Source organism: Cryptotermes secundus, unplaced genomic scaffold, assembly GCF_002891405.2.
Source record: "Cryptotermes secundus unplaced genomic scaffold, Csec_1.0 scaffold135, whole genome shotgun sequence".
NCBI classification, from domain to species: Eukaryota; Metazoa; Arthropoda; class Insecta; order Blattodea; family Kalotermitidae; genus Cryptotermes; species Cryptotermes secundus.
In genome coordinates this window covers 675,562-688,693 of record NW_019730104.1, presented here as the reverse complement: position 1 = coordinate 688,693, position 13,132 = coordinate 675,562, and the positions used below count along the sequence as shown (strand labels likewise).

General features: G+C 37.6%; 1 protein-coding gene across 3 annotated transcripts in view; it reads left to right on the top strand.

Annotated features, from left to right (window-relative positions):
- The window catches only part of LOC111866033 (F-box only protein 22), a 24,143-nt gene extending 11,546 nt beyond the window's left edge, over nucleotides 1-12,597 (top strand). For all 3 annotated transcript variants that reach the window (XM_023854540.2, XM_023854541.2, XM_023854539.2), the window contains exons 5-9: nucleotides 2,550-2,764; nucleotides 6,056-6,198; nucleotides 8,321-8,495; nucleotides 9,439-9,625; nucleotides 12,077-12,597. In XM_023854540.2, the coding sequence (XP_023710308.1) occupies nucleotides 2,550-2,764; nucleotides 6,056-6,198; nucleotides 8,321-8,495; nucleotides 9,439-9,625; nucleotides 12,077-12,228 (872 nt within the window). In that variant the 3' untranslated portion in view covers nucleotides 12,229-12,597. The remainder of the gene's footprint in view (nucleotides 1-2,549; nucleotides 2,765-6,055; nucleotides 6,199-8,320; nucleotides 8,496-9,438; nucleotides 9,626-12,076) is intronic.
- Nucleotides 12,598-13,132: the final 535 nt, after the last annotated feature.

Genomic DNA, 13,132 nt, shown 5'->3' with positions numbered 1-13,132 from the left:
TTTTGTGTTATATCGGCATACTTTAACATAAGGAACACCCTCCCGAAGTTTGGTCCATTCCTCCTGGGACACCCTGTATATTTGAAGCAAGCTGCTATTTTACTCCTATCATACAAATAAATAGATAGATAAATACATAATTAAATAAATAAATATATATAAATTATTTTTGTGGTAAGTTTATTATATTTGTTAATTGATTTTGAAATGTTAAATTTTTTTAGAAACATGCAAGTTCAGTTATGAAATACACCTAATGACATATATGTCTGTCTGTCCCTCCGTCCGTCCATGGCTTTACAGCCCTTTGTTGGGCCTTGGCCGTTTTTTCAGTTTCTGGATCTCTTACTTAGTCAGTAGAACTCCTGGATGGGGGGGGGGGCAGCCTGTCACAAGGCCACTGCATGTACACAGGCCAGCACAAACAGACAATAAATGCACCCAGACATCCATGAATCTAGTGGGATTCAAACCCATGATTCCAGTGTTCGAGCGGGTGAAGACAGTTCATGCCTTAGATAATGCGGCTACTGTGATCAGTACATAATGACATGAGCCATAAAAATATTTGTGTGTTCACACATTTGTTGTTTCTAATGTAAAAGTTAGCAATTTGTATTCGTAATTTGTAAGTTTTATTGTTTATGTCACATTTTTCATTGTTGTAAATGCGTGATTTGTATATATGGTCTGTATTTGTAAAACTGTGTTATTGTGTTCATTAAATTTGTGTTGCACTCATGTTTTTCTAAGGTTACAATATTGTTTTTATTTTTATAGCCTTGATTATTTCAAATTATATTTTAATTTGACATTTTGTGTGATATTCCATTTGTTGTTGTCAATTTCTAGTCCTTCATAGATTGTGTTATTCTGGATGTTATTTAGAAGGTTCTGTTACTGGATTTTGAGGGGGGGGTGAATGGTGACAGTTCAGATTGTTCATGTGAGCAAAGGAAACAAAAATTACCTGGTTCTGTATCATATTTTATTATACAGAAAGCCTGTTCATAATTCCTTCACAACTGTGCATGTTCTGTCCCAGAGAAATGTCTGCACTACATGAACTCTGTCATGAGGCAGGATAGCTCAATCTGTAAAGTGACTGGCTCTGGGTTCGATAACTGGGTTAATTCCCAGAAGGGGCAGAGAGTTTCTTCTTTCCCAAGAAATTCCTACAGGCTGTGTGGCCTATCTAGCCTCCTGCCTAATGGCTTTCTCTCTGGAGGTAAAGCAACTAGAATGGGATGCTGTACAGTCACCTTTGTAGAGTCCTAAGATTTAACGTGTGACATTTTATCTCTTTGCATCATGTCTGCACCCATGGCTTGGTGCAAAGGCATAGGAAAAATTTTGGAATTTAATTTTTGCTGCTATTAAATAGCCTAGAAATAAGCACTTATAGCTGTACCATATACGATGGGGTACCCAAAAGAAACCGAACTAATTTTTTTGTGGGCAGAGCTTTTGTAGTACCGCGTTTTGCCGCTATGAGCACATAGAGCTAACATTACTGAGTCAGTAAGCTGACTACCGTTGCTTCAGAAGGTAAGGACTAGTTTCGGCAGAGTTTATAGTGACAACTGTTTTGTGTGATCGTCGTTTTTGCAATGGCCCGAACACATGAAAATGTTGAAAAAATTCGTGAAATCATCAAGGAAGATTGACGACAGACCATTGAAGAAATTGTGGAGCTGTCGGGAGTGACTTGGAGCTCAGTTCAGCGAATTTTGACAGAAGATTTGGGAATGAAAAGGGTGGCTGCGAAATTCGTGCCATGACTGCTGACTGCTGAACAAAAACAAGGTCGCATGGAAGCATGCTGTGCTTTGAAAGAAGAGTCCCAAAATGATCAAAACTTTTTTTCAGCGTTTTGCTGATGTTGCTGAGGTGAAGAAAAAAAACGACGGAGGCGCTGTCAAGCATCTCAAAAGATGAATTTAGACAGTGTTTTGAAAAATGGAATAAAAGACTAGTCAAGTGTATTAGTGTAAGTGGAGAGTACTTTGAAGGGAATTGAAGGTTTGTGCTTAAAATTTGAATAAATAAGTTTAAAAAAAATAAGTTTGGTTTCTTTTGGGTACCCCCTCGTACTTTTTAAAGTAAGGAATATATAGTGATTGGATTGGAGAGAGTCCAAGTTCCTTGGTAATACTGTCTCATGGGCATCTGTTGTACCAGCCCATAAATGTTATTTTTGAAATCACTAATTTCCCTTAGCCAATGATTTTAATTATTATATTGTTAGATTTGAGTTTTCATAGCGATGGCTATGAAAAGTACTGTCTTCTGGGATGTAGTGCCATATAATCAGCATAAATTCAGTGATGTTTTGGAAGAATATATCGCATCCATTTTCAAGGTTGAAGAGCAAACTGTGCTTACTGCCTGCATCTTCCTGAATATTTGGCCTGCTTTTTGACCTTGAAGATGGAGGCAGTGTGTTCCTCCAAAACATACAGGTCTACACAATGTTACAACCCAGAAGACAGCACTTTCCAATTATTATATTATTTATAGCAGCTCACAGTTCTTATTTATATTCTTAGTATGGGAGTATGTGCGAGCTGAACTGCAGCCATCTTGTCCACTCATATGCCTTAAAGGGTATGGTATTGTAGGCACCATACCTGATCTCACTGAAACAGTGGAACTTGAGAACTCCCGAGCCTACTCAGTACTCCTCCTCCCAGACATGCCTGGAGTTACTTTTCGTACCTTTCAACTGGACAAGAGTCAAGTTACCAAACTTCAGAGAAGTAAAGTAAGTTGGAATTCAGGCAACAGAGAAGTGTGTGAACTTTCATCCAATTTTATAATTTCTCTGAACATATTATTAGATTCAGTGATTAAAAGTGTATTTCTCCATAACATCATTTCTTTCCCTACTTTAACAGGATTATACTAATCAGAGACTCAAATATCCCTGGATTCTGTGTGAATGAAAATTTCATGCTGGCAACAAAATTGTATTCAAATTGTCATAAATATAATAACTCCTTCACATCCTGTTTATGAAGTTTTCGGATAGTGTTTATAAACTTAAGTATGTGAGGGGATAATACTATCACGTGTTAGTGACTCAACACAGGGGTTGGACTGATAACCGAATTTTTTGAACACCTATCATCTCAGTCTGCTGTGTCTCCACCAGCTGTTGCTTGGTAGCATTGTTTACTAGTGTAGCTACTCTTCTTCCATGCTCATGTCTTTGCTGCCTGGCAACTGACTCACAACTTACTCTCGACTGCAACTCAACTCTGGCTTGTTGGTGCTCATTATATAGTCTCAGGCTGGATCACATGGAAAATATTTCTTCCAACAGTTCTTCTATTGTTGCCTGTGCATTCGTTGATGCGAAGAGGTGTTTACCAAGCCCATGCAGTGGTCACTTTTTATAGCTGAAATGTTCTCTCTTTCAGCTCTCATGTCACATTGCACCCCCATAGGGTTGCTTGTTCTGAGTAGTCTGTAGGCATGTCACCATTTCGTTTTCTCCAATGGACATGTCTGTATCATCTGTGATTGGCCTCATGAATGGCACTTCAACACTGTCTTGGGGTCAATGCATCTGGTTTTGTGTGACAGAATTTTCAGAAGTGGCCAGTGCTACTACAGCACCAACCATATAAGCTGTTGGTAATCTCTTCTTTCATTTGGGGGCTGGTGGCACTGCTTCTGCCATGTCCAGTCACTCATTTTCTGGGGCCTGACTGCTAGCTTGGGGTCTGCCTGAGAGTCTCATTAAGTGTCTTCTTGTCTTCCAGAAGGAGCTGCTGTTTTATGCTTCAGTCTCTTATACCATCACCGAATGCCCTGCCTCCTCCCCTACAAACATGGTCCTCATGTAATATAAGAAAGGCATGGGGGCCATCTGTATGATGGTGGTGAAAAACTCCTTCAGGGGCTCATCATTGTTTTGTGTCCATGTTTTCAGTTGATTGCGGTACCCTGCAGCCAGGTGCTGGTCCCCAAATCAGTACTCAGGTGCCCCAGTAATATTTGATATGTTACTCCTTTACAGCAGTGGTTCTCAACCTTTGTGAGACCGCAGCCTGGTAAATTATTTTTTTATAAGACAAGGGCCTGGTATAATTGCTGTGAGGGCCTGGTACCGGGCCATGGCCTGGCTGTTGAGAAACACTGCTTTAGGGTCTCCATGTAGAGCATCAGAAGCCTGGCCATGCAGGGCAGTAAGAAGGCGATACTTCGAATGCTCCTTTATAGTGCTCTGTTACATCCTCTGTCTTTTCTTCATCAACCTCCAACTTTTCCTGGTTGGCCTCCCTCTTTTCTAGATAGGCCTCTATCTTCGCCAGTGTCTTTTCTTGATTGGCCTTCATCTTTTTTAGACAGGCCACTGTCATTTCTTGGCAGGCCTTCATCTCCTCTTGTTTGTCATCTACCTCGGTCTTCATCCATTCTAAGATTGCCTCTCTCTTTTCTTGATTTATGTTCATCCTTGCTTTCATGTCTTCCATGACGCCTGCCAGACGTTTGAAATCCACCATGATTATTCATCATGTTGGTTCCAATCTGGCATTTCAATCCATTGGTTTATTTAATCCAATCAGTCCAGTCCAATGCAGTTAATCCTACTTTTGACACCAGTTATTGCATTTTTAAACATGAGGTTTGGATTGAACACTTACAACTTGTAACTGCAAGTAACTATATCAGTTTCACTTGCTGCATGCTCTACCAATCATTCTTGCAAACACTAAGTCTTCTCAATCTTCACTAGCTGTTGCTGTGTAGTGGCATCTAACAGTGAAACTCCTATACTTCTGTATTCACGTTCTTACTGACTGGCTACTGATTCACAACTTAATCTCAAGTGCAGCTCAACTCTCTCTTGTCCAGTTAGGCCTTGTTATATAGCCTTGTGGTAGATCACACAGAAAAAGTCACTTCCAGCAGTTTTTCTGTTGTTCTCTGCACATTTGTTGTTATGGAAAGCTGTTTACTGAGTCGTTGCCTAGCAACGGCCGTCTCTTCTGGCTCCACTGTTCCAGCTTTCAGCTGTCATGTCACTGTATTAAATAAATCATAGTGAAATAGGTTGAAATATTGTCACATGTAGGAGGGTATGTGTGACAAAATTAATGGGTTATAGTTCGGATGATTGGGTTTATTGGCACTTCGGTTACAATCCCTCTTAATTACAATTAATACAGCGCTATTGCTGATTTACACAATTTACAATTCACTGTTGCACATGCACTAGGATTCTCAGTTTCCACTAGTCGTCTCCTAGCGATGGATCTCAACACAGAAACTATCACTTCAAATCACTGTGAAGTCTTCTTGTCTTCAGTCACTTTGTACTACTCTGTCCTAATCTGAACTTAACTAATATTCACAATTCACTAAGGACATGCTCCATTCTCGTCCTTGTACTCTCAACTGCTCCTAGCTTCTGAATTCACTTCTCCTATAAGCACTCTGCACAGACGCCACAGAAAACACAGTCTGTTTTGTTGATGACATCACTGTGTTGCATAGCACTGTCTGATACGTGGAAATGTGTTTACTGAGCCATTGCCTAGAAATGGATTGCATAGCCCCTTTGTTGTATTGTTGTGACCATGTATTAGTTAGCAATGGCTGTTTCTGTGGCTAAACAGTTCTTTCATGGAGTAAATATGCCACAGTATGTTATTTGGATTGAAATATCATGGCTGCAGTCAAATGACAGTCTTTTGGAAACATACTTTCAGCTGCATAGTGGAAACTATGTACCATGGAGTAGTGATCAGTCAACGTCCTTGTTAAGTAATTCAGTCAGTCAGTCAGTCAGTCAGTCAGAGATTTGGAGCATGGAATGTTTGAATTGCAGACACATTGAAACTATTAGTAAATAGTTTGGTACCTTGAATTTGTCTGCATAAATGTCTTATTATTATCATTTTTCCTGGAAGCGAATGGGTTAGTGTTTTTATGCAAAAATAATAGTAGGGTGTTTATCTTCACACAAGGACTGAGTCTGCAGATGAAACAAAAGTCAAAGGTAAGAAACTGTTGTCTCTTTTACTAACTATTTTTTATATTTTAGCCGCAGGGTCTGAATGCAGAAGTCATGGAGGAATTGACAGGAATCCCAACAGATGAATCTGTACAATGTCTACTGCTGTTCTGCCGTGAGGCTGTGTTGCTGATACCTGCAATTATCCATCTTGTTTCTTCTTTGCAAAACAGGTTAGTGTATATTTATTCAATTTCTTTTTGTCATTTCTAGGTGTCATTTCTTTAAAATAATAATAAGAGAAGTGTTAAGCTGTGTCCCCATGTACTTTCCTCAGTAACTTTGGAACTGCTGTTAGTTTTCATGAAACTGCCTTCCCAGTTAATAAGATGTAGTGTATTTGTCTCATTATTAGGTGAAAATTGTAAGGTAACTATATTTTAATACTTTTTCTGATAAAATTTTTGGTGTAATTCTGTGGCACAAATGTAATTTTATTTCACTGTCTTTTGATAATGTGTCATTTTAGATATACGGAGTGCTTCTGTGGTAAAACATTTATCTAAATAACTGTTCTTTTTCTTTTCTCAGTCATAATACATGGTATATTCTGGATGCCACGCCATCACAGTTAGTTTGGCCTATCTGAAAGCCATTAATTTAAAATTGTCATCTTATGCATTTCACAAGAATGAAGGAATATTATTAGAAGTCTGCTGCTTCCATGTGGTTATCCATGATTGCATATTAAGATTTATTAACTTCTGTTTAATAACCACACTTACTATAATTACTGTATTTTAAAAATATAAAACTTTTATATAAATAATAAATAATAACATCAATTATGTGTACATGTTCAGTAGAAGCACTAATGCCACATACTGTACCTTAAATAAGTTTTTGGCAATCGCCATAATTTATTCTTCATTTACAAACTAAGTGACGTCACGTGTCTGGGGTATCAGTATATTTCTGCTTCGTGCAGCATTTTCTTTCGTTGAACAGTAGCAGAAACATTGGCTATATGGATTCATATCTGATGGTTATTGCATCATTACAAAATATACCTCGAAAGGAGAACTGCTGCTCCAGAAATGCTGAACCGAATGAATCATATTAATATGGTAGTAATGGTAACAAAAATGTAATGATTTACTGCTTTTAAAATTCTTTTATGAACTACAATTACAGAGAGATATGCACATTTCAAGCTGTTCCACAATTTCCAGATGCATATGAAGAATTACATTCGTTATTTTATACATTTTCTTCATTCACATACTTAAGACATGTGAACAAACGTAGGAAATTGTCTTATTGTTGGATAAATACAGTGTGTTTCATGTATTTATATATGTTTTTATTTGATTAAGTTCAGTATAAGTTAAAACTATATGAATTTCATGATATATGAATCTGCTTTTGCAAGTTTTGGTACTGTGGTTTGATATCTGCAAGGATACAGGCTCTTCCATGGGACAACAGGAGAGCCTAAAACTGGTCTCCAGTGAAAGACCCTGAGTCTCACTTGGCAGTTATAAGACCGATTTCCTTACTCTGTAACCAGACTTGTGCTTGGTCAAAGGTGCAGCCCCAAACTTACAGACCAAGGATAATGATCTCATGGTCAGGGCATGTTTTAGGAAGCAGTGACAAATGAGTACTGTACAATGATGGAATGTTGATTAGCGGGGAGAAATGAAAGAGGGAGAATAAAAGTTGTTTCATGCCACTTTGTCTGCTACAAATCTGGCATGAAGTCACCTGCTATTGAACCAGAGGACCCATGATGAGAAATCAGGGCTTAACTACTTGAGCTGTGAAACATACTGTAGGTTAACCTTAATGACCATGATTTATTCTGACCATCTTACAGTGCATACATTTATTCACCTTACTCTTCTCTCTTGCACTACATGTTTCGGCACTAAAGTGCCATCTTCAGGTGCTTTTCGATGTACGTCGAACTACTGCATTGCATGCCCTGTTGTCTTTATACTAAAATAACTAAAATATATATTCATCATATATATTGCTAAATTTTAAATATTAAAAATGTTAAAACTGTTCAGGATTTGTCATCCTTATGTCGTATTTCAGTACGCGAGTCGGCACTTTAGTGCCGAAACATGTAGTGCAAGAGAGAAGAGTAAGGTGAATAAATGTATGCACTGTAAGACGGTCAGAATAAATCATGGACATAAATCAGTGCAACAGGACGCTAAAATATAACATTAACCTTAATGAGTTACTAAAGGTACGGAATTTATTTCTTCTGTTATGTTTATTAAGTTTTACATTTTTCCTTTGTAAATCATACAATATATATTTCCTGTATTTATTTGTTTGCAGGCAAGAAGAGACTATGGCTGTTGCCGGTGGCATAATTAGTGATGTCGGTGGTTTCAGTGATAGTTTTCCTATCATGGTGGGTGTAGCATTCTTGGGTGAAGGGGTGTGTGTGGCTTCAACAATCCTAGGTCGAAATGTTGCTACTGAAAGGGATGTAGACAAAGCCATGCAAGAGGTATGTACTAATCTATAAAATTTAATATATAAATAAGCAATTTAAATATTAAATATTCTATTTAATATATACATTTCTGTGAAGTTCTTTCTATAGGCAAAAGGAGTTTAAATTGCAGTTGTTCCATTGAACAATAATATGCATGACATACAGCGATTAAGCTTAATGTAACGCATAAACAGCTCCATGGAGCAGTCATTCTTGAGAAACTAATAATTGCTCAGCTACTTGGATATTCTGCTCCTTCATTACTGTGTTCACAGGATCTTGTCCTAATCCAGATTAATGTAATTATTATCTTCATACCCATGTTTTTCAAAGGTCCACATTAATATTAATATATCAATGGCTAGATCTTAACAGGTGGTTTTTTCCTTTCATGTTTTCCGACATGTTATGTGTTGGAATTGTTATATGTTATATGCATTTCTCATCTTTCTCATATATGCTATATCCCATGTTAACTGCTTCATGTTCATTAATCAATTTGTCATCCTATGATATGTAGTCGCACTACTGACGGTGTCACTAAATAGTCGCTTAAAAGAAATATGGGGAAGGAATGGAGAACTTTAGCAAAATAAGCAGTGATGACCTAATCACGAGAAGGAAAGGGATGGAACTGGAACACTATGAAACAAGAAACTGCCATATGTATGACACAGATGCTGGTCTGTATACTAGCACAATTTTCAGAGTTATATTGTTTAAAATTATTTAGTGATAAAATTAAGTGGCATTTATAATAACCTTACATGTGAAGGTTCTAACTTGGGAAAGAGTGCATGTTCATTTCCATGAATGTCCGCAGTCAACAAGATGAACATCAAAATGATGATGGTGTTGAGAACTGAAACATGGTATGGAGAAACTGATTTTTGTCAGAAGTGTGTTGTTAAACAGTGAAGTTATAATTATTATTTATTAAATGCCTATTTTGCAGCTTAAGGCACATACAGTTTCTAGTTATAGCAGCAGTGTTGGATTGATGTTCGCATGTGTGGGTAGAGGAAGACACCATTATCAAGGGAAGCGAAATGTGGAATCATCAGCATTCAGGAGGCATTTTCCAAAAACTCCCCTGCTGGGATATTTTGGCAATGGAGAAATAGGATTCAAACTTTTGCCAGGTAAAGGAAAGTGTACTAATTCTTCATATTTGATATGAGGTCTAGTAATAAATGGCTGGACTGATTGTTTTATGCAGCGATTGAAAATACTAGTGAATTGGTGGATCTGATAACTGACGGATTCACCTTTTTTTAGTCAGTCAGTCAGTCAGTCAGTCAGTTTTGATTCAGTTTGTTGTGAGATGCGGTAAGTATATACGTACTTACTTACTCATTCATGGAGCTGAGTTCTACTTGAGGAGCTGCCAATTCTGCAGCTACTCAAGAATTTCCCAGCATTTTATGGAACCTGAAGGTTCATTACCGTGTTCACAAGAGCCCTCCACTGGTGCCTGTCCTGAGCCAGATCAATCCAATCCATGCCATCCCATCCTTTCTCTCTAAGATCAATTATAATATTGTCTACCCATGTACGCCTTTGTCTTCCCAGTGGTCTCTTTCCTTCTGGCTTTCCCTCCAATATCCTATATGCATTCCTTGTCACCCCCATATGTGCTACATGACCTGCCACCTCATCCTCCTCGACTTGAGCATTCTAAATATACATGGAGAAGAGTGTAAGTTATGAAGCTTCTCATTAACCATTGTGTATCAGCAAATGAAAGTGAGAATAATGTATTGTGTGTCAAATGCATTTCATGTTTTTGTGATCTCATAAATAAATAAATAATATTGTCATGTGTTGGGTGTGGTAACGTGACAGATAACTTCACACCATTCTGGATATAGCGAATTTATTGCACATTCACTCTCAGAATTACACAATTTACAATTTTACAACTACTGCCCTTTGCAGTATCACATTTACTTCTCCTGCTTTAGTCACTGCCATGCACTCGATACAACCCGACTCAGCGACTGCTAGATTGAAACTGACTGGTTACTCCATGATCCACACTGTGTCACTCCTGATCACACACTCTCGTCACATACTGCTCAGCCGGCTTTTTATACTGTTCGCTGTTGCCTCGTGTTACCAGCGGTGTCCCTTTGTTATGTCACAGTGGGAAGTGCTGTTATGTCACCACGGGGGATTGGGACGGAGCGTTGACTGGCTGTTATCGTAGCAGCGGCAATTGCTCCAATGCTGTTACATCACCATGGGGGAAGGGGGGTGTCCTGCATAGCACAAATATGTCACAATATCTTTTCTATATATAGTATTTTTAAACATGAACAACATCTGCATATGATCTTCCTATTTTTATTGTTTTGACTCTTCTGTTCATTGTGAGTTTTTCATTTATTCCAGTTTCTTTTTTAAGAATAAAGAAATAGTCAGAATTGGAAGAATAATGTTAAAATGTATCTTAGAATCACTTTGTGTAATGCCATGGAATTGACTTGTCTGGCTCAGGATGTGGAACAGTGACATGGCAGTGAACCTTCTAGTTTCATAAGAAGCAGTAAATATCTTGACTATCTAAGCAATTGGCTCTTCCAGATGATCTCTGCTGTATGGCAGTTAGTTTAGCTTTATAATTGTTGTTGGACACTTCTGACATGTATTTGGCAGATGCCTGGTTCAAATCTTAACCAGGGTATCTTTCCATGTCTGTTGTATTCTGGCTTATTTTTATGAGCATACACTTCTCAAAATTGACATTTAATTCAAAATCTTCAAAATCTTAAGACACACATGCACGCGGGCGCCCCCCCCCCCCCAACCCCATGAATTTTCATTTTTAAAGCATTTAATTTGAAACCTGTTATTGTGTGCATTGTCTTACTTTCCATGTAAGTTTCTCATCATACTCCTTCAATATTTCCATTTTTATGTGGGTCACCAGGCAGCCAGGCATCTCTGTTGCTCGAAAACTCCTCTTCAGATTCCTTCCTTTTGCATGACATTTTTCCTAACTTGTTCCCTTCTTGACCTCAGTCATTCTTGTGAGAATTTTCCTTTTAGTTTCATATCTATTTTTTTTGTAATTTGTTGGATTGCATCTTTTATCAGTACTTTAGCATTCCTTGTGTTCATTGAACTCAGTGGTGCAGTCTGGGTCATTGTTTAAGAACTCCTGCTGTCACATTTTGACAACTCACTGGAGACAGTATTGTTATTAGATATTATTACTGTCAAATTTTTTGCATTTGTGTGGTTGTAATAATAACTGATTTTACTGTTTTGCTAATATATACTTACAATTTTCATATTTTTGTCTCATTTTTGTTCAGATCAATTCAGGTTATGTCATAACCTGCAGGCCAGTAATCTCTCGTCATATACCATTTCTCCTCCCTATTAACATTGTTATAATTTATTTATTTTTCTTATTTCATAGTAAAGTGGTGAATTGTAAATTATTGAAATTTATTCCTAATATTGTCTTAAACTTACTGTTTAACAAGTTAACCATGTTCTTCAAATGCTTATCATACTTTAAAATGTAGTAGCTTGGAATTTATACACTACACAATTCCATGGTGTGCTCTTTCTTCTGTTTGTAGATGTTACAGGTAGCAAGAAGTCAGTCGATGGTCCTACAAGAGGAAATAAAAAGAAACGCACAGACACACCTGACATTCTACATTCCTATACAACCATCATGGTTCATCTTGCATTCACTGGTAGTAATACAAGCAGTCACAGTCGCCGGTGAGAAAAGGGAATAAAACCTCCTTCCTCAGCTCAGGGACCCTTGTCTTCCAAAATCCAGCGCAATAATCTAGTCAATTTTTGGAAGTGGAGGGTCAGGTCAAGTAGGGTTAATAACGAACCAACATTTTGATGAAATTTTTCATTTAGTACAGAATTGTTATTATGCATAATTCAGATTACTGGACAGACAGTAAAATTATTGAGGCTTTTCAGCACAGTGTGTCTTGAGTGTAACATTTTAATTTCTCATTCTCTTTCTGTTAGAACATTCAAGTGTCTGAATGATCGAACTTTCATGAATTCCTTTGTGGCATGAACTTTTCTCATGTAAAAATATTAGTAGCATATGAAAAATATACAGTAAAACTTGGTTATAGCAACATCGGTTTCTGCGACACCTTGTCTATTGCGTCAAATATTCAATGGTACGAACTAATTCCTCATAAAGCAACTGATTTTATACCTTGCTTAGTACGACATGCACAAATGCATCAACCTCGTATGTAACGTCATTTTCATTCCTGAATTTCTCTGATATGGACATTGAACGTAATTTAGAAAGTGTGTATTGGGCAAGTAACAGGAAACAGATGAAGATAACTGATTACTGTACTCGTATCTAGGTACAGTAAGGCACAACAATTGATGTAATCTACTGTAATTTGGTGAGTAGGCCTACCTTTAATATACAGTATTAGTGCGGTGTGTATTGTCAGTGAAAAGCGCTGTAATATGTCTTTGATATTACACATTTGGGCAATTCCACGTTAATGTTACGTTAGTCTGTACTTAACTACGTATTTCACTAAAAAATGCAACATTTTAACTCGGTTTTTGGTAGATTTTTCGTGACTAACATAAGGCTACTGTGGAAGTGCCCATTTCGGTTACGACGACACTCGTTT